This window comes from Plectropomus leopardus, chromosome 9 (assembly GCF_026936395.1).
Source record: "Plectropomus leopardus strain MGB_pleo_1.0 chromosome 9, ASM2693639v1, whole genome shotgun sequence".
In the NCBI taxonomy this organism is placed as follows: domain Eukaryota; kingdom Metazoa; phylum Chordata; class Actinopteri; order Perciformes; family Serranidae; genus Plectropomus; species Plectropomus leopardus.
The window spans coordinates 26,679,286-26,704,021 of record NC_142184.1 but is presented as its reverse complement, the minus strand read 5'-3'; the positions used below and the strand labels follow the sequence as shown (position 1 = coordinate 26,704,021).

The window sequence follows — 24,736 nt, the reverse complement described above, 5'->3', positions numbered from 1 at the left end:
TAAAAAACAGGTTACCCGTAAACAACCACAGTTCCCATGATGCTTCGACCAGCTTCTTAAATAGCTAAGACGCGTGGTTTACAATGCAGTGCGTTATTGAATGCTACCAAGATAACACATGCTTTATCTTTGTTAAAATGATTAAGTGCTCAACTGTGCTGTCCAGTGCAGAAATAAATAGTTATTTATCGTACAACATGGACCAATAACATTACCCCTCTCTGAGAAAATATAATGAAACTTGGGCTATCTTTAAATAGGGGGCAGGTCTTTAGTGCTCAATACACCCCACCCCCCCAAATGCTGCCTGTGGTGTGAGATATAATCTTACTGTTATTTCAGCGTGTCAGGTAATTATAGCAAGGTTTCATAATTACTTGGTCAAAGACATTTTCCTGTGTATGTACTGCCTATTAACAAACACCTACTGCACATACGGTGTCCAAAAATGTCGTTCATGTTAGTTTTTCGCTGCCTGTTTGTTTGTCAGTCATGAACCTGGACCGCGTGGAGAACCAGACCCATGTGCGGCGGCGTTTTCCACGTTACCACAACACCTTGTTTCGGGGCCAGGCTCTGTGGGATCCCTATACTCATGTGATACTGCCCCCTGCTGCCCTGGTGCCACAACGACAGCAGCAACATCACAACTGGAAGGAGAAGGAGCGGACAGAGAAAGAGCGTAAGCACAAAAGCTCAAGCAGAACTAAAGGCTTTATACTGTAAGCTGTTGAAACTAAGACTGTATACTCACACAGACTTTTCCATTTTAGCCTCATCCCCGAAAAGCGCTGCTACCGCCCCTGTCGGTGTCTCAGTCAATCAGACAGGAGAATACACTGCAGCCAGACGCACTGTTTCAATGCCAGAGCCGCCCATCACCATCGTCATCCTGCTGATTTATCGCAGTCTGGGCGGCGCGCTCCCCCCCAAGTATCACACAGACCGACGAGGAGTGAGGTGGGAATCAATCACACTCAGAACAATAAAAATCTGATTACAGCACCTCTGAACCCGCTAAGCATGCTGGATCTAGAAATCCGGATTACCCATGTGTCTTTTATTCAGTGACAAACAGTACACCAAAATTGCTTTTATATAACAGGAGCAACACGTGATTAGAAACACATTCTGCACTAAATTTCTTCATCTTTAATGATGACCAACAACTTTATGGCATTTTATTTAAAAAACAAATAAATAAATAAATCGTAATAAATGCCATAAATCATTTTGTCTATAAAGTGTAAAAAAAAACAGGGAGAATGCCAAGTTGATGTTTCCATCCCCTGACTCGTTTCTTCTCTCTCTTTCTCTCACGGTATCTCATTTCTCTCTCCCTCTCCTCCCATCCCTCTCCCCCTCAGCTCTACGTTTCCTCACCTTTGAGTTTAATAGCAAAAGTAACAAACCGTCCAGTTTTCAGTAGTTGTCATTAAACAGCCATTTAAGTCCTTTTCCTCTCCCCTCACCTTGTCTTTCCTTTTTTTTAAACCATCCTAAACAGGACATCATCATCACTCTGCTCTGTCTTATCTAGTAGATGTGCAGTAACTCACTCTGTCTCCCTCAGGCTTCCTCGACACCCGGTAATGAACTCCCCAGTGGTCAGTGTCTCTGTCTACAACAACCAGACGTTTGTGGGCGGACACTTGGACCAGCCCATCCTGCTCGAGTTCAAGCTGCTGGAGACAGCCAATCGCAGCAAGCCACTGTGTGTGCAGTGGAACCACAGCAGTCAGTGAGTACAGATTACACTTGTTCACACATTCCTACACACATACTGTGCATTAGGGCTGGGTATTGTCAGGTGCATTATTGTAGCATATGGTGCTTCATACTGTATTTATTTACTGTTGATACAACCGAAAGTCAGCAAGTTTTCACAACCGGTATAGATAATAAAGCAATAAATCATCAGAGGTCGTGGTTTACAGTTTTAAAGCAGCTTCAGGACGTTGTTGGGCACAACACAGAGCAATAGTGTACCTAACAGTAGGAGAAAGGAAAAAAAGTCCCCATCATGTTGTAGCTGCATCATAACCACATATTTATCGATCAGCAATTTGGTAACTATTATGCTCACTTTTCGGGAGCTGTTGTCACTTCCAGCACACTACACTGTAACAAAAATTATATTGTTAGCAATTGAAAGCATAGAGAGAAAAGCGAAAAGAGAAAAGCTAGAGAAAAGCGAGCATAATAGGCTGCACATAAAAACATGCCAGCTAGCTAAATTTACATTGTTAACTCGTCATAGATTGTTGGTGTAGTTTGTCCACTCTGAATGGAGATAAAAGGCCAGTGGATTGGGCGGCAGCATCGACAGGTATTTCTCCAATAAAGCGACAGGACAAAGGTTTCCTGCTGCTCAAACATGAATCCCTGAAGGCTGTTTTTGTTTCTTTCACTGGCATACTTTGGTTTTTTGTGCAAACATTGAGTGACAGCATTGCGTACTTCTGACAGTTCTTGTTCCGGGGGATGATAAATGATTCAGGCTTCAGTTGTTGGTTATTCTCTTGAGCACTATAGAGCCATATATGCAGCTGCACATCTATGTAACGCACAATTATATGCTCACTAACAAGAGAGAACTTGAAGACTCAAACAAAAGCAGCGACAGTGGACCCTTGTTTTTTAAAGTCCTTGTAATTGATTGGAAGCATAATAGACACACATCAGCCAAACATATTTTTGCACAAAGGATACATTCAGTTTTTTCATGTCTTTGTGTCTGCACATATTTTGAAATTTGACCTTTAATTAATAACTCTCTCTCTCTCTCTGTCCCTCTGTCTCTGTCTCTGCAGGTATGAGACAGGAGGTTGTTGGACAGTGCGGGACTGTATGGTGGTGTACAGGAACACCTCTCATGTCCGCTGTCAGTGCCAGAGACTCGGCACCTTTGGCGTGCTGATGGACAGTTCACAGAGAGAGGTAAGTGATCTATAGAGAACTACTCAAAGATATTCAACATGATCCACGTATTTTTATAATTTCATTCACACGCCTCTCTATAATATTGAGGCATGTAGTGGATTCATTGTAGAGTTACTGTCTGTGATCCTGCTGTGTAGACACACGTTCAGGTTTTCCTTCCTTTTTCTTCATTTGAACATCTCAGCTGGTAATTGCTGGATTTGGTGGGTATAAAAGTTTGAAATCCTAGAGAATTAAATCCTGTCTGACACTCTGGAAGATGAAGGAAGCCTTGTTACAGCTGTAGAAGCTTTTCACGCTTTAATGCAAACCCCCCCTGTCCATCACACCCCAGCATACTAAGTAATGATATATCTCTACGTATGATACGGGAAACTTATGGAATCAGAAACCTCTTTCGGTGAATTCAAAGTTGTGCATTTCTCCAACTGGCTGTAACACTGAATTGAGCACTTTAAGGTGTTTCTTCATCATCATCGTAAGTCCAGAAAAATGAGGAGAGGAGCGCCACATTTCCATTCATTTACTGGAGATGTGCCCAATTTGTCCAAATAAAGTTCTGAAGGTGTTTGTAATGTTTACTGGGAATGAATGCTTTCTTTGTGTGCAGTTCAGGCAGTGATGAAGCATTTTCAAACTTTTTCCTGACAGATGTAGAAAGGTCTGCTAGTTTGCTTGCTATGATGTTTGATTCATCTAGATAGTTTCTTTTTTTCTTGTCATCTTTATTTTATTTTCTCTTTCAAATTCTTTGAGACTTGTTTATAATAAAGGCTTATTGAATAACTTGTATTTTGAATAGTTTGAATACAGAGATCCTTTGCCTCCTTTAATCCTTTTGGAACTATTTAATATTTTATCTACAGTTAGTAGATAATGTTTTTCTTTTTTTTTTATCTGAAAATAACTTGCTGTCTGCTGCCGCTTTAATCTCTTTAGTTTGTTACCTGCTTTGCAATTTATTTAACATCTCTAATATAAATATTGTCACACTAAGTGAAGGCAGACAGATGAAGGCAGACAGTAACCCAGACTGAATTAGCAACATTTAAAAAAATTAAAATTATTTGTTTTCATCTCTTTGTTTTACTTCACCATGTTATCTCACGCCTTCCTTTGTCTGACTCACCTTGCATTTCCCAACTCATTCCTCACGTATTCTCTCTCTGCTACTTCTAGCCCTTTCCTCTGCCCTCACTCTTCATCTGCTCCCACGGAGATGTTTTAAATTCAGTAATACCGTCTGTCTTCTCTTCTCTCTCTTCCCTCTTGTATCTCTCTGAGCAGCAGTTGGAGGGGGATCTGGAGACGCTGGCCCTGGTCACATACTCCTCTCTGTGCGTCTCCATGCTGGCCCTCCTCCTCACTGTCCTGGTGCTCTCCTGCCTTCGAGGCCTCAAGTCCAACACCAGGAGCATCCATTCAAACACAGCGGCAGCCATGTTTTTGTCCGAGCTGGTGTTTCTGCTCGGGGTCAATCAGACAGAACAACAGGTAGATAGTGTGTGTGTGTGTGTGTGGTGGGGGGGGTGTTTGTCTTTCTGTAGCCTCACATGTTCTGTAATGTCTTCAGCTTCCTTGACCGCAGCTTTGTGAATGAGCAAACATTTACCTTTGGCTAAGGCAGTAGTTATAATATATATTGAAGGAGGGACTTTATCACTGTAGACTGTTATAGCTTCTATAAGCTGCTAGCATGTTGTAAAAAAGTCTTTATGTGTGTGCTGCTCCTGTGCAGCTCTCAGTCATATACAGGTTCCTTTAAAGAGCTTCGATATCCCTTTTTCACCTACATGGAGCGAGTTCCGTTTTTGTTTATAATTTTGAAGTGTTCAGAGCATTTTGAACAAAGAAAAATTGGTCCAGAACCTAAGAAGTTGGTTCCCAGCTGTAACCAAATAATTGCACTTATTTTCTTGATCTGAATGGTGAACTGTGACGACATTAGTGGGCGTTTCATATTCTACAGATTGGAAGGAGACGGATGGAGAAGGCAACAATAGAGACATTTAATTAGAAATCATTGGGGGGAAAATAGCAGTTTTCTCATTAACAATTGGACAGTGCTTTTTTTAATTTAAAAATATCTTTAAAATGGAACAAAAATTTGCTTATAATTAGTGTAATCTGTCATCTTGCCACTACTGTTTACTTAAGTTTTGCATTATGCAACACCCTCCACTGATGACACATCCATGATCGCAGTGGTTCCGATCCGAAACTGGTGGAAACACGGGCTGGTTTGCTAGATTGTACCTGATTTGAACCAGTTCAAGATCCAAAGCTGATTTGCTGGAATAGCAGTATTGGTGATGAAAACCTTAAGATGTTGGTTTGAAAATGCTCTAAAATGGCCAGTTTGGCTAGAAATGTCTACTGTTCCCCCCAGACCCCCTTTCAGGGTAGGGAAAGGTTGAGGGAGGTGTAGATTGTGGTCCCCTCCAATGATAAATAGGTGATTATGGCCCTGCTTTTGGCCTGATTTTAAGTTGGACTTAACTCCAAATTGTGCTCTGCCTGATACTGTAGAACATAATATATCATCAACAATCAGCAATCAACAATCTGCCTTTTTTTCTTTCTTGTACTTCATCCTCTGAATCGCTCTGTTCTGATAACTTTGTGCCTCTATTGTTTTCTTGCTGGTTTTTTTTGTCTAAGTCATCTTCCTGTCATGCTCAACACTTTCTACCTTTCGTCTTCCTCTGCTCTTGTTTTCTCATCTCTTTTCTCTCTTGATTTTTTCTTTCTGTTCTGTTACATCACAAATGTGTTCATGTGTGTTTAAAGAGCAGCAAGTCTTGTAGAGAGGGTACTACAAATATGTGCTCACTCAGCATGAAATCCAATTAATTAAGCTGTATCCCCCACGCAGTTGACTCTATGGCTCTTACAGTGCGACTAGTTACCTCTAGCTGAACAATATGTTCCCTAATTCATGTACAGCATGCTTGGAAGAGCACATTAGTGCTCGCAGCTTTGTGTGTACACCTGTTTGTATATGTATGTGCGTATTTTACTCTGTATATCTTTTAGTATGTAACTTGCAGTGTTTGGATTTGTGTGTGTGTGTGTGTGTGTGTGTGTGTGTGTGCGTGTGCATGTGCGTGTGCGTGCGTGCGTGCGTGCGTACGTGGGAGTGCGTGTGGGAGTGTGAAATTCATTGTCTGGCTGTATTTCTGCCAAAGCTGCTGCTATTTCTGTGTCGTCTCGAGCTTTGTCGTTAGGAATTTGCACTGAGCTTCTTTTTACCTTAAAATCTGGGACGTACGTCTGCTTTCTTTAACTTAAGAGATGTAGAGCGCTCAGCTGTAGTACTTCCTCAGTGATGTATTTCTCCTGTTTCTTAAGAGTCCCTGTAGGTTGAGCAAAAGAGGCATGTTTACTTTTACATTTTCAATGTTTAATTGCTCTCATTCACAGTAATTTACAACTGCAAAACAGCCTCGTGATGGTATAGTTTGTTGGGGTTTTTTTTAAGTTGTTGTTGTTTTGGGGTTTTTTGGCACAAACTGAAGTTGAAAGGTTTTGGATACTTTTCTATATGTAATTTGTTTCGGTCCTCACATCTTATTAGAATGTTAAGATACACCAATATGACTATTTTGGTGAACATTATGAATATTTAGGTGTGTATCCTGTTGGCAGGCTGCAGTACAAATCTCAGAGAACCAAAGTTTATAAAGCTTACATAGACTCACAAGAGGCTTGTTCATCAGACAGAGTATTTTGTCAAACCTCAAAGATTTTGACAAGGGAGGGAGAGTCAAAGCAAATCTGATTTCAGTCATTGCAGCTCAAGCCAAACCAGGATGGACAGCTTGAGTCTTTTAAGCTTTAATCCTCCTTGTCTGGTGTTTATGTTAGTTAACAACACATGAAAAATCACACCAGACTGTTTGTTCTCACTCTTCATCTTGTTATTCTTGGTATTCAAAGCATGCCTTTGAAAGGTTGCTGTCAGTTGCCAGCAGCCATCTATTTTAATTCACAAACTTTAGATTTTGTTTTTACTCTTGACAAACAGCACCACAGTTATCTTAAAAGACTTTGACTTGCTCTTTCGGATGTGTAGGTGCTATAATTCAGAGCCACTTGAGTTTGAATGGCGTCTTTCTCATCTGGTTAAACAAACAAAATAGACCGAAGGCTTCAGAGTTCAAATAAACCACTTCAGACATGCTTGAATGCAGCCTGAGGATAATTTCTCAGAAAGCTTAAATGCTAATATTCTGCATTATTCATAGAGGAGTTCAGCATTACTGCCAAACCAAACAGCAGCACTTAGCTGACAAAAGGGATTTAGAAGTTTATCTCCTGCCCTGACAAAAAGTACTAAGATTCATTCCTGATAATATGCAATCTTAACCATGGTATTGTACTGACGTCAGATATTTATGCTATAGCAGATTACACCATCGCTGCTCTGATATGACATCCTCTCAGCAAATGTGCACCATCACATTTATGGCAAGAAGGACAAATGTTTTACCCACCTTACCTTACACTAGGCACAAAAAAAAAGCACAGCACAGCTTAAATGTCAGTGCTAGTTTCAGACTAATGCAGTTGTCTTTTTTATTGCCAACGCCCACATTGCATAAGGAGCAAATGTACATGCACCCACCTGTGCGCCCATGGCCATGTAGGCCTGAAAATGATTAGTGGTCAGGCAAATTTTTGACATGTTACTATTTAGAGGAAGCACAAAGTGATTGTGCCATTCACCGACAAAAATCTGGTCTAAAGTCAGATGGCGGTATATTTTCCTGCTGTTTGAACAGTGTATTATTCTGATAGCAAGATACTGACATAGGTGGGTTAATAACACGTGTACAGTCAACTTGTTAAACACAGAGGGACGCATCAGTGGGTTGCAGGTTAATACATTATCAATAAGGGAAATATTCATTAAATTCTCTAAAATGTGAACAAAGCGCAGAGCAGAGCCGCTGTTTAACTCCCCATTAAGATTGGCGCTGTGCACAATTACGCACGAGTAGCGGTGTAACTTCTTTGATCATTTCAGATCCTAAAAGTTTAGTTCTGTGTCCTCTGTCAGGTTGATAACTACACTTAGTAGTAGTAGTTTTGCTCGCTTGTCCCACAATATTTTCTGCAGTGACATTACTGCTCTCACTTTTTACTTTGAGCAGAAAACCGCTTGTTTCTCCGATCTGCCGACACGCCCTAACCGTACTTGTACCATGCAATTTAGACAGAACAACAGTGCTACAGGTCTTAGGGCCCTGCATGTTTATCAGTGCTATCAATAAAGATAAAGAGAAGTAAATCAACCATAGACAAAGCTGGCATTTATGAACATCTCTCTAGCATGTATGTTACGAGGCTTAATATTAATTAAGAATACAGAAATGCTGTGTAGAGCACTTCATTACCTTAAAATATAAAATTAATTATTTGAATATTTGTGGTAAATATACTTTATCTGATCTAATTTCTCCCTTAAAAAAACAGTACAACAAGCCAGAATTACCTTTACTTTTTTTCATGCTGTTTTTATTGTTGTTAATATATTGTGTTACATGAGCGCTTTCACACTTAAAGTGCTATGAAGACCACATTACCTGCAGGGGAATTCTTTGCTGTACGTACTTCCCTCAACTGATGTAGTTTACTGTCGTATCCATAATCGTAGTCAAAAACACACTCTTGGGTGTTATTGCTATAATCCAGCACATTAAAGACAGTCATTTAAATTCATATCAGTTATTTTGCACATTTCCTGGAGACATACTGTAACATGCTGCCATTAACTCTGTTCATTAGGTGGTTTGGTAATTAAATCAAGAATGCTTGTTACTTCATTGCTGACACCTGCTGTGTTGTAATAAGGACTTGCTGGTCGCTTGCCAAGACGTCTGCTCTGCAACTGTCACAAGATCAATACGAGGGATTATATTTTTTATTTCTCACCATCTTAAATCACATTTTTTCCTTCTCTTCTTTTCTGGTTTCATCCCTGCTTGTCTTCTTTTCTCTCTCCGTCTGCTTTCTCCCTTGCGTCACTTTTTTCTTCTTTCTTTAATCATTCTCTCTCTCTCTCTCTCTCTCTCTCTCTTTCTCTCCACCTCCAGTTTCTGTGTACAGTCGTCGCCATCCTTCTGCATTACTTCTTCATGTCCACGTTTGCGTGGATGTTCGTGGAGGGCCTTCATATCTACCGCATGCAGACAGAGCAACGCAACATCAACTTTGGTGCCATGAGGTTCTACTACGCCATCGGCTGGGGCGTGCCAGCCATTATCACAGGTAACACACACATTCACACACATGCAAACACATAAGATCTGTGATATTTATTGGAAATGTGCCTGTGCATCCATGTACACACAGACAGACAAACATGTTCCTGCCACATTTATACATTCATGACAACACACTCTTATTATGTGCACAGACGCACATCACACACACATTCACAATGAGTCTGGCTGTGTAGATAAGGTGTCCTATTGACACTTGTATTAAGCAGGTTTCAGTGACATTTTAATATAGAGATAGTAATGCGTGCACACACACACACACACACACACACACACACACACACACACACAGGCACAAGCAATTTCTTCCTTGACACATATGGTAAGAAAGTAATATCTGTCTGCATTCTTCTGTCGTCCTCCTTCTTACACACACATCCAGACTCATACATGCTGTCAACTCTCGTCTATCTGTTGCAGCGTCTCTCTCAGACATACACCCAAACACACACACACACACACACTCTGACACACACTCCGACCGCTGTCTCACCTTGCCTCAAGAGTGGATGTGTCTCCCACCACACACACACACACCCACGCAAACACGCAAACACACAAACACACACACACACACACACGCACACGCACGCACACACTGGCTGCACGTCTCTTTCCTCCGGCTCAGAGGTGTTTAATCTGTCTGTCTGTCTTCATTTCGGCTCTTCCTGTCTGTCTTGCTTTTGCAGTTTAATTTAAAATTTCTTTATATCCACGACTGTCAGAACCTTAGCAGTTATCCAAACAAGGACACACAAAAAAAGACTTCAGGGTCTACGTCACAAAGCTCCCTGTGCCCTTGTCTGGCTCCATCATGGTCATGGAGAGGAGGCTGTGCACAAATAATGGATAAACAAACACATGATAAAACAGAAACCTAAAAGTTGATGTTGTGCGAATTTACGTGCATTCAGCGATGTTCAGTAATAATTATTTTCAAACAAATCCAAAAATGTTACTGATTTTATCTTTAGTTAGCGCTAGTTTCTTTTCAGACACATGTTTAATTAGCTCAGTGACAAATTGAAAGAATCAGGTGCATATTACTATAAAATAATAATAGAGCAATTGACAAATATTAATGTTAGATAGTATTTTATCAGAAGCATTAGTGATAAGTTCAAATCAGTGCTGATAAGTCAATGTACTGAAAATGAATGTATTCACATTTCTAAAGGCACAATATTGTAATCATATATTCACATCTTCTGTCTACAATGAGCTGTTAACTTTAAAAAACATGCTTGTCACCTGGAATCAATATTTATAAAATTACTAATGAATAAAAAAGATTAATACTTCACATTAATGAGATGTGTTCTGATCAAGTGGCAACCTCCAGAGCTGACAAAATGAAGCCAGTGACAGGAATGTCTCCTGCCACAGTCATTCAGATAACTACATGCTGTTACATCCTGCACGGCCTCTCTCTTCCTGTCTGATCTGACTGTCCGTCTCTTCACTGCAGGCCTAGCGGTGGGCTTGGACCCTGAGGGTTATGGGAACCCAGACTTTTGTTGGATCTCCATCTATGACAAACTCATCTGGAGCTTTGCTGGTCCTATAGCCATCGTGATACTGGTAACCATCTCCGTCTGTCTGATATATATATATATATATATGCTGTAGTTAATGCAGATAACTCTTCTTACTAAACTTGATATCATCCTAATATAAACTTGAGTTTGAGTTGGCTGGGTGCCCTCCCAAAATGAGCTGAATCATATCGTCGTTCATGTGGCCATGCTCTCTCCTTTTTTTTTTTTTCTGTATGGTCTTCTGTTGTGCCCCTTCTTTTTCTGCACTAACATTTTTATTTAGCTATTTCCCCTGTTTCATTCAATAACTCTCTTTTCCTGCACTGTTTGAGCAAAGGAGTCAAGACAGAAATGCGGAGCAATTCATAGATGCAAATGGCTTTGACTTCAACAAATGTACAATTTTGCCCTCGTACTTTACTATTTTATCCACATTGATTTGTTTCACGTGTTTATTGTCATCCCAGACATTGCTAAGGACAGTATTGGATTAGATGAAATGCATTAAAAGCATTGCCTGACTGTTTGTATTGATCTCTTTCTATCCAGATGAATGGAGGGATCTTCATGATTGTAGCCAAGATGTCCTGCAATCCCTCTCAGAAGGAGACCAAGAAGCTCCCTGTCATGTGAGTACCTCCCACCATGATTAATTGACTCCTCTTTTTTAAAATGTACATTTGTAGGCTATTTCCCATCATCTTATATATACTTACAGTCTTTTATCACCGTACTTGTCATTTTTTGGGGAAAAGAATCAAGTTTTGCTTCATTTCAGGCTTCAGATGGTATCTTATAAACCCATATGGTGACTAACTGGTTGAGAGACACCAGAATATTTCCTTTTTAACAGAAGGATTTGCTAATTTAAGTATGTTGTCTCATATGTTTTAAGAATTTGTCCTTTGAACAGATGCAGACGTAGAATTTGTGGGTAATTTATAACATTGCTATGAGGGGTCGCATCCAGAGTTATAGTTTATAAAACTATACACTTAAGTCACTTACATGTTAGTTTTGAGCAGTTTGTAAAAATAACCTAGCTGTCATAATAGCATCACAAAACCATGCGGAGTGTTGCTCGGCAAGATGGTTTGTGGCTGTATTTCAATTTGTCTCATTCTGTCAATGTTGATTTGATAGACAATGATCATGTCAGGCCTTGTTATTTGATCAAAACTTAAGTGCATAAACGGCACAAGGAAATCACCGAAGCTTTGAGGTTTCTCTCTCTTCCTCGCTCCCACACGCTTGTCTCAGCATTACCGCTGTGATCTCTCTACTATTGCCTTTTCCTACTAGTTCTAACTTCTGTCACACTTGCCTCTTTTGTGTTGTTTGTCTCTAAATTTCTTCATTACCATCATCATGGGCATCAATTAAGAATTGGCTATATGCAAATAATGCATAAATATATAATGACCACATTGTTACCATATCAGAAGTATAAGTATACAGTGTAACGAGGTACAAGTAGATTTGTTTCCATATATCACATTCACTGAAGTACTGGATAACTAACGTGCAGGGTAATTAGTGTTCTTATTAATACACTCTGGTCCCGCTCAAAGCTAAACTTTGTCATTATTTTGTGTGTAGAGATGGAATACGTTGATGTTTATTTCCAAAGAACTGCAGACGTCCAGTACAGTTGCCAGAGTGTGTACTGATTCATTCAGAGGAATCCAAATGTGACCTTTTCCTCCCCCCACTAACCTTCTGTGTATCTCTCTCCAGCGCTACCATTCGCAATTCCTTCCTGCTGCTGCTAGTAGCCACCTCCACTTGGCTGTGTGGTCTGATGGCTGTGAACAACAGCATCCTGGCTTTCTACTACATATTCAATGTCCTCTGCCTCGTGCAGGTATGAACACATTTTATGTTTCCATAAATAAATATTGGTTTACTCTATCACTGATTCAACCTTTATTCAATTTATTACAGTACAGCATTTACATTTTTACATACGGTATGTCAAAATTAGCAGCCAAGTAATGATTGTTTTTGTATTGCTTGAATAGAAGAATAAGATACAGAAAAAGGCGCTGTTAAACGTGCAAGGATCTTGTAGATCTTGTAAACTGGGTCTGTCTACCGCTCTCTCTCCCAGGGCCTGTCGGTGATGCTGGTCTTCACTGTGTTCAACTCAGAGGTTAAAGAGGCTTGGAGCGTAGCCTGTTTGGGTAAGAAGAGCCCTGGAGAAGACCCACCGAGACCACCACAGAACACTGTGAGTTACACACACGTACAGCCTCCGACTGCTGCTTCTTGTCTGCCGAACCTGATACGTTTTTATGCCGTCTGGTATTTTGGTCTGAACTTTCATTGCTTTGTAGTCATTTACAAAGCACACTGTGCAAGTAAAGATTTTTTAAGTATAATTTACACAAGCTATAATATTATATTGTGAAGGTCATTACTGAACATCTCGTAGGGTGAATCTGAAACCCTGATGTGAAGCTGTAAATCATCTCGCTGCATGATCCCAAAGCCATTTACCATGTTTATTCTCTCTCTCTACAGTATTCTCATTTTTAGACACACATTCTCACTGTGTCCATTACTAGACCAGCACAAAGGCCCCCCTGCCCTCCATTCCTCCTTCCCTCTGTCCATCCATCCGTCTTTCCTGTCCTCCCTCTCTCCTCTCCTTCAGCCTTCAGGGTTTGTCGCTGACCCAGATAAAACAATTTAGCGGCCAGTGGAGCCCTGTCCGCTCTTTAGCCCACTTCTACAAAAGCAGTGTGCAGTGCCTATTAGAGAGAGAGAGAAAGAGAGAGTGTGTGTGTGTCATCATATCCTGCCCTCCCATCTTTTCTTCACTCTTTCTGTCTCATATGTGTTTTTTTTTAGTACATAGCTCACTGCACTCTAACCCCTGCTTTCTTTAGCCTGTCTTTTAAGTCTCTCATTACATCTCCTCTGTGCTACTGCCAGTGTGTGTGTGTGTGTGTCTGTGAGTGTGTGAAGGTGTGTATGCATGTCCACAGTCCAATATCCACTTCTAATCCCATCCTCTACCCAGTGAACTTCATATGTAAACTGAACGTGTGTGTATGCAAGAGACGTGTGTTACATGCATCCATTTGTGTGTGTAGATGTGTGCCTGTGTGTGTGTGAAGCTGTGTAAAGTTGATACATAGCTCATTCCACCCTTTTAACCCCCATTTCCTCTAAAGCTCTTCCTATCCATCGCTGAGCCATCTGGGGCAAAATAACTGCACCTTTCCAAACTATTATTAGACACAAATGACCACCGTTAGCATCCTTTTGCCTATATGACTCATACTATGTGATACATTATTCATGACTACAGTGGCTTAATACTGTATAGAAAGCTGATATTGTGCCCCATTTCAAGAGTAGTTTCTGCTCCAATAGCTAAGTCTCCTTCCTATTTTTTTTTTTTTTGCAGTCACTATAATAGCTCCCACGAGTCTCAAGAAGCTGTAGTAAAATATCTTGTGTGGTGTTTTTGAATGCCAGCCTAAAAAAAAGATGTCTTGACAAGATTCCTACATTTTAAGCACATATTATAGTGCTAAATGTGCTAAATACACTATCATATAACCTATGTATAAAAAAAATCTTTATGCAAAGAAAAACTATGGAATAGAGGCAAGAGGAGTACAAGGCAGCCCATAATGAGGGTGGGATTTCAACTCTTGATACAATGCAGTATGTGGTGTAACTACAGCTGATTCATGTTAACAAAGCATCATGAGAGACTAAATTCATTTTTTTTTCTCAGTAAAAAAAGATAAAGAGCAATGTTTTGTACCATTCAGTGTAATCATATCATATTGTGTCGAACTGTTGTGCCTGCAGATGAAAATTAACTCACCAGCTAACTAACTCTGGCACATTTACATTGAAGTGGAAATTGAAATATTGCTTATTGTGCATTGTCCCATATTGTCCTTATCAGTTAAATTTGTAGAAGAAATTGAGAAAGTTCAGATAAGAACTACTAATTCCAGACCTGAAAGAGATGTCATATGAGTTGAGGTAAAGAAAATAACCTTTACCAACTCTGTTATAGAAGAGACACAGATGTGACATGATTAAATTTTAAATAAATAACAGTAGATATAACTCTCTGAACCTTCTTCTGTGTCTACTTGTGTGTGTGTTCAGGCTCAGAACCCCTATCACAATGCATCTCTGTTGGAGCAGAGCGGGCTGCACCGCATTACTCTGGGAACCTCCACCATCTCTTCTGTCAGCTCTGCCAGGTATATAAACACACAGATATTCACACAGACACACATCGTACACACACATTCGCAAACACAACTTTTACCAACAAACTAAGGATACATTTGGGTGGAAAACATCCACACCATGGCTGGTAGAGACTTCCTGTAGTTGGAGAGCAAATGTGTAAATACTGTACAATACAAACACAATATAAAGTACAAATGATAAATTATCATTCAGACACTAAGAATTTGTCAGCTTTGATTAAATCTCTTTGACTCTTTGATTTGGGATAAAGTTGCCTCTGGGAGGAAATTCCCTCGCTAACAAAAACCCTGTCGTGCACTTTGTGGGTCAGTGGGGTAAAGATGAAGAAGATTGGATGGAACACTGTACTGTAGTGTATGTAGAGCAACACTAATGTACTCTGAATGTGGCTATTGGTGTCTTTAAGGCTCAGTGATTGTCTGCCTTTATGTGTGTTTATGTACAGTATATACTAGGTATGTGTGTGTGTGTACTGTATGTGTGTGTGGATGTTTTCTTTTTTTGATCTGTATCAGCCTGCATGACTACATGTGCGCTGTTTGTGTGTGTGCGTAAGTGTGTCCTCACTTCTCTCCTCTTGCCTTGTTAGAGAAAATCTTTTGGCTCGTCAAACTCTGGAGCAAAACATCGTCCACACGGGAGCGACAGACCTGGATGTAGCCATGTTCCATAGAGATGGAGGTAAACGCACAAACATGACCACACAATCACACATTTTTTACGAGCAGCAGTGAGACGTTCTCTGTTTCTTCGCCCTTTTTTTCTCTTGTTTTCTTTTCTTTCTCATCACTGTCTTTGTCTCAATTTAGATTTCATTAACTATTAAGCTCTCATCTCAATGGAGAATAACAACAAGCAGTATTTCCCCTACAGTGTTACAGGCGTGGCGCACTGCCAACGAAACCCCCATCAGGCATAAATGTGTGCAAAGTTTGCATCGGATGGCAAAGTACACTTTATTTTTTTCCCTTAGGAGGTAGAAGTCATGACCCACCCAACTCTGCCTCTGACTGGCTGGTACTCTATGCCTTTGTTTGTTAGATTGTGTTATAAGAGTGGTTGTTGCTCCATTAGGAGACACGGCAGTGTGTGTATGTCTGGGCGTATGGTCATATGGTGTGAGTGGTTGAGCAAAAGCCAGGTGAAGTGTCAGTGAATGCATCGGAGCATACAAATCAAAGCAGAGAAATAGGTCTTTGCCTAGCAGTAACAAAGTCAGGTTAGCAGTAAATGCGTGGTGTAATAAGTCGATAAATGCTGCTGCTGCTATTCAAGACCAAGTGGAGCTCCTGTATGTTGCTTTCCAGCTGTTGGTTTAAGTCAAGTGGGTTAACCCTGAAGTCATTTCGGCCCTGGATGTTAACAAATCTCCCCTGTGCTCACTGACTACGATCAGATGGCTGAAGCAGGAATGGTTAACAACTGGTTAAGTTAGAATATTAGGTGAGCCAATCAGACACAGAGGAGGGCGGGTCATGCCTTTGCCATCCCGAGACTGCCTCCCGGTTAGCGCTTTGCCTGTGGATAAGATAAAATAATTGTGAGGCTTCTCTAGACTTTCCAAAGTGCATGGATGAAACTCTGATAGTAAATTGAGTCATTTTGCGTTGGTTGCTGCGCTCAGAACGGTAAAGCCACTGTTTAAGCGCAGCAATCATAGACTGAAGCTGCTGCAAGGAAGAGGTGCGCTGCTTCAAGCTGCAAAGCAAATCATGCAGGAAGTCACTAACACAGCGGCAGCAAATCCTGTCAAATTTCAAAATAAAACACCCTGTGCAGCTCACTTGGCTCTACTAAATCAACTACAGCGAGCTGTTATTTATGGATGTATGCCCATGTGGACAGTGTTGTTGGTTTTACTCTTATTGCCAGAATAGGGGATTGCAGTTTAAATAACTGCAGCACAGAAAAGGCAAAGCAGGTCATACGTTATCTAAATGACTATAGTACCACCATCCAAGAAGAACAAAACTGTGTAACAGGCGTCCCAATATATTCACTTTTTTTTCTCAGCTAAGCCAGGGACCAAAAATAATGCTGGGAAAGGAAAATGATAGTGTAGTGAAATTTTTCTCAAAGCCTACAAATATTAAGTGCAGCAGTGAATTATGCATACTTTGCTCATGATGTACGAAGTACTTCTATTTTGTAAATATATAGAGCCTGTTCAGACATCCTCTCCTTGTTGTGTTCACTTTGTTTTAAGTTTTTAATATACAGTGAACAAAACTTCATACACAAATAATTACATTGCTTATCCCCTGTGCCATGTCACTGAAGCAGACCGCGCCACTAAGTCATCCCAGGCACCGCCTCTGCACAGGGTTTTTTCAGTGTGTACCAGCAGGCATGAAAAAATTCTAGGGGAAACACTGAACCTGTCAAACGGTCTTTCCTTTTCTCCTTTCCTCCTCTCACTTGTTTCCTCTCTGTCTCTTTTTTTCTGTCTTTCCCTCTCTTTGCTTCCTCTTCCTCTCTTCTCCCAGGTGAGGATTCAGACTCGGACTCTGACCTCTCCATGGAAGAAGAGCGCAGTCTCTCCATTCCTTCCTCTGAGAGCGAGGACAATGTTCGACTCCGTGGACGCATCCAGCGGCGATTCAAACGCTCCAATCATGGCGAGCGTCTGCTTACAGAGCCCACCCACAATGGCACCAAAGGTAGACCAGCACTTTAGGGATGATCAAATTATTTATATCAACCTTTTTCTTTTGCTTTTTAAATAATTTCTTGTCACAGTTAAAAACACAATAAAGTTTTAAGTCTCTTGCTAAAAGACACTCGATTTATTGATTGAGTTTATTAGCAAACTGGTGATTGTTTTGGAGATAGAGGAGTGCTCCTTTTATTTAATTTAGGCCCACATTCGTTCATCATCTGTACCTGGCTAACCTTTGCAGAATCATGAAAGCTAGAGAGATTCCCATCTCACAGTCTATCAAAGGGTAACACATCTGGACAAGCATTCATTTACACATTCACACCTTCAGGCAATTAAGACTCGCCAGACCTGACCTGTGTGTCTTTGATCAGCGGGAGGAAACCCACACAAGTATGAAGTAAGGATGGGCATTCCAAATCATCAAGTCACTTTATTTGTACAGCACCAAATCAGAAAATTATCTCAGCACACTTTTCATATAAAGCAAATCTAAACCATACTCTTTTAATTTACAGAGACCCAAAAAACTTCCACCATGAGCAAACACATCTGCAACCTGCAATACATTACTAAAGAGTACTTAAGTAAAAATTAACTCAAGTATAGGGTCTGAAATGAACTCTCAAGTGAAGATGTGGGTATGAGTTAGCATTAGCCTACCTTTCTGAAGAGACTGTGGAAATTAGTTATGATGCACAAGCTTAACGTTAAATTGCCTGTACCAAACATTTTTGTCGAAATACTTCCAAACATCCCCCTGCAGCAGAGAAAAGGCAAAAGCAGGTCATACGTTATCTAGATGACCACAGTGCCACCATTCTCTCTGTTGGATTGCGTCATATCTGACTGAAAACACTCAACGTTATGTGCACCTGTGTAGAGCTTTCTCTTCATCTATCATTGACAACACTTACATCACACTGCATCCTGTCCGAGACGTGAACTTTTAATAGAGCAGAGTCAGAACATTTATATGTATTATATTTTCACGGTTATTTTTACAAAGCAAAAAAATGTGATTGCTCTTTACTTTATGTGAATACTGACGTCTAAATCAAAACCTCAAGTACTCATGCCCTTCCCTTGTAGGGAGTGAACACAGTCAGACTCCTGCCAGCCAGCAGAGTCGAGTAATTTATGTCCCTGCTTTAGAAATAAGTCCAATCTTTTATCTCAGATATGTAGAAACATACAACATGTGTAGGCACAAACACACACAACAAGAGAATGTCAGTGCCACTCGCCACGAATCAATACCTTTTTTGTTTTGATACACATGAAAAGATATCATGCATAAAATATGAGTTTCTGCACTTCAAAGTATGTGATATAAATGTCATGCATATAGAGTGCTCTGTGAAATGTTTCACTGTGAGAAAAGGCCAGACAGGCAAATCTATAAATCCACATAAGTAATCAATTCTTAGCCTAATAAGCCATCTGGATCACATGAACTCTATTCGGGGTAAAACATGGAGCAAAGCTGTCAGCTGAACAGAGGAGGACAGGAACCAGATGGCCAGTACAGTCCAATCAATTCATCAGTGCAGTCAAAGTGCAGGGCCAGAGCAGTGCTGAGGGATGTGGGCTTTTTTACTGAAAGGTCACTGTGTGAAGATGGCGGCCTATTCATTGTAACAAAGCATTAAAGTCTTCATCGATTCAGTAGAGCCGCAGACTGGACAGTGTGAGAGGACTGAGTGCATAACTGAGTAAGTGTTAAGTGGACAGCTGAAAAGAAAGATCCAATAAATGGATAGTTTCAACCTTTTCTTATTGTTGTTATTTTAAAGTAATATGTATTTTATAGCCAGAATAGATAATGATTATTCAATTTCTCAATGAACAAAGGTGGTTCTGCAATCATTTTGATATTGGAATAATTTATTTTGCAAAAACAGAATTGTAAATGGAATATCTTTGGATCTATTCAACACAACAAGCAATAAGATGACATAATGGGCTTCAATAAAATTTCTTTCACTGTTTTTGGACTTTTATGGTTGACTTCAGTATATACAAAGAAAACTACTCATTTGCAGTAATCTGATACATTCTCTACCAATATGCCACTTTTAATTAGTCCTGGCTGTTATTTCATACAGAAAATATGCTATTTTTCTGCAGACACCTGCTATCTGATACAGACATCTGTTTTGTGTTCACTGGGACGCACTGCGATAACAAAATGAGGTGCAATGCTTGAAATTAAAAATATTAAAAAAAAGAATATGAGGCATAAGAACATAGAGATATTTTCTGTGGTGACAGCAATATAAGTGTTTTCCTCCATATTCCCATAGTCTTTCAATAGTCATTTCTTAATAACTACTTAATAAGCTTTTTGTATTATTACAGTCACTCGTCAATGAAGTCATGACTTGAAGTGGAAACGTGAATGTATATAAAGGTGTCACTTTTTGGAACAACAGTTTTCATGACAAAGTGTTTGTTCTCTTTGTGTGTTACAGATCTGGATGGCAATGATCTTATGTCCTACTGGCCAGCCTTGGAGGAGTGTGAGACTCACAGCCTTCAGAAGTGGGGCTCAGAGCGCCCCCTGGGGGCAGATTACAGTAAGGACGCTGCCAACAACAACCAGCCCGATGCTGCGCTGACCAGTGGGGACGAGAACGGCCTCACACAGCCACACCGGCACCGCAAGGGTAAGAAGAACACAAGTATATACAATCTAAGGGCATACTGACATTTTAGATTCACTTTTAACATCCTATTCTTTGGTTTGTCCTTACTGTATGTCTAATGCATAAAAAAAATTGCTCAAAATATTTAATGTTAGTTAAGACAGTGGCACATGGATATCGAATATATCAAAAAGTTAGATGATAAATATACCACTATGTACTTGCCATTAATTAACAGACTTGTGCCTGTGATAAATTATGTTTATGCTTTTCTTTCTCACTTTTAATTCTTGTTGCTATAAATATCTACTTACAACAACACATCATATAATTGTTACATTTACATCTTTGAAAAAGTCAAGTGCAGTTGGTTTATTGGCATGCAGATGTGGATATTAGTGTATGTGCCTGCATATTAAATATATTATTCATCATATTGTTTAACAAAAAAATCTCTGAACATCCTGTCTGACTGATGAAGCCCCAGTGGGGCATTTTGCCAAGAGGAAGATGGAGGAGATGTGTGAGCTGAATCAGCGAGGCATCAATTAAAACACAGCTCAATAACTGAGATACATCCTAATTATTTCAGTACCACCTCCATGTAACGTAGCAGTGCCAGATCACATGATGAGTTTTCTTGTTGGTTTTATTAGTAACCATACTTTTAGTGATGTCAGGATGTGCAAAGGACAATATGTTTGTCTTAAGACAGAGTCTGTAATGTCTGTGATGTCAACACACCATCATGTTGGTATCATGCAGAAGTTTCTTTTTACCTCCCACAACTCACTAAAGTGCAGAATCAGCAGAATGCCCCTGTGCATACAGAAAAAACTTTAAACGACACTTTAAAGCTTGAAGCTTCAGTTAAGGTCTAAATCTGGCCCTAAAAGCTTGGGTGACATTTTTGTATGTGCAGGACAGTGTGTGTACTCAGAATACATACATATGAAATTGGCATATGCACAGTTACACACAGAGATGCAGCACACATGCAAAGACACACTGAGTGAGTCAGTAAGACATTCAGGCAAAGTTTAAAATCACTCATGTTGCCTGGAAGCATGGGTGACATTTCAGTGAACCTATTAATAGCCACAACGCATGTACACTCACCATCACAAACACTTCCTCCTGTGACGTCCTTTTCCAACCCCCTTCTTTCCTCATCACACTTCTTCTACCTCCTGCTTTTTCACCCTCATCTTCACCGCGCTGTCAACCTCTGCTCTCCTGTCTCTTTGTCTGATGGATGGATGGATAGATAGATAGATACTTTATTGATCCTTACAGGAAGTTACTTTCATAATCAAACATGTCAGAAGACATCTACATAGTCCATACACATCTAAAAAAACTAAGCACAAAAGCTCAAATAAATTACCAAAGGAACACAAATCATACGGATAAAGCAATAAAAACTGTATGTAAGGTATAAATATAAAAAAAACAGTGTTTAATGTGGCTTCTCTAACATTATAATAAATATATACATCTATGAATATACAAAGTATGTAAAATAGCATCCCTAAAAATAAAAAAACAAACATTTTATAAATGGTGTCTCGCATTCTTGTTTTCTTCTTCCAGGTATCCTGAAGAATCGCCTCGGCTGTCCCCCTGCACTTCAGGGTCTTTCCACCATGGGCCGGGTCCCCAGTGAGCTCAACTGGTACCGAACCTCGACTCTGGGCCACCGCGGTGTTCCAGCAGCTTCATACGGTCGCATGTACTCTGCCACGGCTGGTGCAGGCGGAGGTTCAGGCTCTCTCTCCCAACCAGCCTCCCGCTACTCCTCCAGGGAACACCTGGACTCGCTGTCCAGGAGGCAGCTGTCCAGGGACCCACTAGGGAGGCAGACCGTAGGGGGGTCAAGGGACCGACTGGACTCCCGAGGTTCCAGGGACAACCTGGATTTGTTACCCAGGAGGAGAGAGCTGGGGCTGGGGCAGGGAGCAGGGCTGGGGGGCCTCGGGCTGGATCACCAGCGAGTCTCATCTTCCAGGGAGAACTTGACAGGATCCAGGGACAGACTGGACAACCACCACGGAGGCACCATCCATGCCTCAAGGGAGGATTTGAGCGGAAATGGGGGAGCGGTCGGAGCGGGAATGGAGGGATACCTCAGCGGATCGAGGTCGCACCTGAACTCGCTAACTCGGCGGCAGGCCTCCTCCCGGGAGCACCTAGGGGGGGCGCTGATGAGCAGTAGGTCGAGGGAGCAGCTGGAGACCAATGGAAGTGGAGCTCAAGCTCAGCCGTGCAGGGAGTGGCTCCGCACTCTGCCTCCCCGCCAGCCCTCACACCCTGACCAGCCTCCTTCCTCCTCCCCTCCTCCCCCGATCTCTGAGGAGCCCCCGCAAGACCAGCTCCCAGCTCACGTCAGATCACGACTGGACTCCGCACCTCCATGTAGGTACCCCACTGCAGGTTCAAATCCAAACCCTCTGGGTCGACAGCCGTCCAGTGAACACCTGGATATTCTGTCCTCCATCCTGGCATCCTTCAACTCCTCCACCCTCACTCCTCCTGCTGCCTCTAACCCTGGGCCTAATGGCTCTGCGCATGGGCCCTCCCCCTCCCCGCCCCAGTCAGCCACCTCCCACAGCATATCCGAAGTCTCCCCTGACTCCGAGTAAGTCCTTTGGGATTAATAAATCTGCCTCTACTAACCCTCTCCTATTGTCCACTTTCTATTTTTACTATCTTCTGCTTTGTCTTCAAAGAGATAGTTTGGATTTTTCAGCTGTATGAGGTATTTATTTATAGTCATTGTATTACAAAAAGTAGATGGCAGTCAGCGTTCCTCCAGTTTGGAGAAGCAGGCTGGAGTACAGACATAGAAGCTAAGTAATGTGCTGCTGTGGGCAGTAGAAAAACCTGGTTTAGTCACCTAAAAAAATCATTATCAGTTTAAGTGTACTGTACTTCGAATATTTTCACTTCTGCTTTGCCATCAGACAGCCCTTTCCAGCAGAGAAGTGCAGCCGTTATCAATGCTGTCTTCAAAGCCACCACATACCATTGACAAAAACTGTAACGCTACATTGTAGAACATCGGATTTGTGGATCTACCTCTGCTATAGAGTCTACCACTGGCTTGATCGGTTAGTTAGTTTGTGTTATTGTGTGACTTTGGTGAATCTGAATTAACCCTTACAACTACAAAGTCACACAGTAACACAACAATCTAACTAATTGAGGCAGTAGTAGTAGTCAACTCCTGTTCTGGAAGGTAAAATCAATGTTTTCATCAAAGGTGTCTGGTGGATTTGACCCTTTGAAACCTGAGCAAATTGGCTTGATTTCTTTAAAAACATGGGAAGAAGGTAATAAGCAAAGAAAGAAGAAATGACACAAAAAAATAGCAAGAAATTGGTAAAAAGTACAAGACAATTTCCTGTAAATTAGTTTTATTTATAACGCAAGAAAAAAGAAAAAATATTAATGTTAAAATATAAGCAAACAACAAAAGCACTTAAAAAAATATATAATTCTGTAATAGAATTTCAAATATGTAATTTTGATTTTACAAATACAGTTTTTTTACCAGCTTTTTTTTTCACTACACATTTTGTCCCTAGCTTAAAAAAAATTCTAAATCCACTAATTTCTTGCTACTTGTTGAAATTTTCTTACCAAGTTGCACATTGCTTGTTTCCCCCATGTGCTCAGGGTTTAAAGGTTTAAAATACTTGTGAAAGCCGTTTGAAAGTAGCACAAGAAAAGTGATGTCTCTCCAGGTTTCAAAGGGTTAAAGAGAGCATAGATGACGGCTTCAGTTACCCAGTCAGAAGGGGCTGTCCGACAGCAAGGTAAAGCTTTTGAAATATCCTAAAAAATAAGATAGACTTAGACCAATATTAACTCTTTTAGGTGGTTGTAATATGTCTCGCTGCTGCTGCAATCCACAGCAGTACATTACTTGTCTTCCGTGTCAGTATTCTTGTGTGTTTCTTTAAACAGACATCCCAGTGACCACCGCACACTGTCTGTAGTACACTGACTATGGATAAGTACCTCATACAACCCCACTTGAAAAAATCCAAACTATTCCTTTAACTCCTCATTGTCCTTTATCCTCACACTTTTAGACTTTTGCTTTCTCGCCTCTCCTTCCGTTTCTCTCGCCTGACAGAGTTTTCCTTCCTCAGCAGCTCCACAGGGATCCTGTCCACTCTTCAACTCTTCTCTTCACCTCTCTTATTGTTCCTTCCTGTCTTTACCATCGTTTTATCTCAACTTTACTTAGCTCCCTCTGTTCCACTTCCTACTTTTCAGCCCCTTTATCTTCCTCTCCCTTGTGTCTGCGTTGTTCTGTCTGCCTCCTCTCTCCTCTAACAGCTCATTTCCATTTTGCTCCTGTATTTACTGTATATTATCATCATTATGTGGAAGTGAAATGATAAC

At 40.8% G+C, this 24,736-nt stretch overlaps 1 protein-coding gene across 1 annotated transcript in view; it reads left to right on the top strand.

Annotated features, from left to right (window-relative positions):
- The window catches only part of celsr3 (cadherin, EGF LAG seven-pass G-type receptor 3), a 129,636-nt gene that overhangs the window by 100,922 nt on the left and 3,978 nt on the right, over positions 1 to 24,736 (top strand). Inside the window, exons 22-36 of the mRNA XM_042492564.2 lie at positions 491 to 682; positions 774 to 960; positions 1,574 to 1,741; positions 2,814 to 2,940; positions 4,231 to 4,437; positions 9,042 to 9,216; positions 10,699 to 10,811; positions 11,318 to 11,397; positions 12,506 to 12,632; positions 12,879 to 12,998; positions 14,906 to 15,003; positions 15,606 to 15,697; positions 17,503 to 17,676; positions 20,150 to 20,344; positions 21,917 to 22,961. Coding sequence (XP_042348498.2) covers positions 491 to 682; positions 774 to 960; positions 1,574 to 1,741; positions 2,814 to 2,940; positions 4,231 to 4,437; positions 9,042 to 9,216; positions 10,699 to 10,811; positions 11,318 to 11,397; positions 12,506 to 12,632; positions 12,879 to 12,998; positions 14,906 to 15,003; positions 15,606 to 15,697; positions 17,503 to 17,676; positions 20,150 to 20,344; positions 21,917 to 22,961 — 3,100 coding nt within the window. The remainder of the gene's footprint in view (positions 1 to 490; positions 683 to 773; positions 961 to 1,573; positions 1,742 to 2,813; positions 2,941 to 4,230; positions 4,438 to 9,041; positions 9,217 to 10,698; positions 10,812 to 11,317; positions 11,398 to 12,505; positions 12,633 to 12,878; positions 12,999 to 14,905; positions 15,004 to 15,605; positions 15,698 to 17,502; positions 17,677 to 20,149; positions 20,345 to 21,916; positions 22,962 to 24,736) is intronic.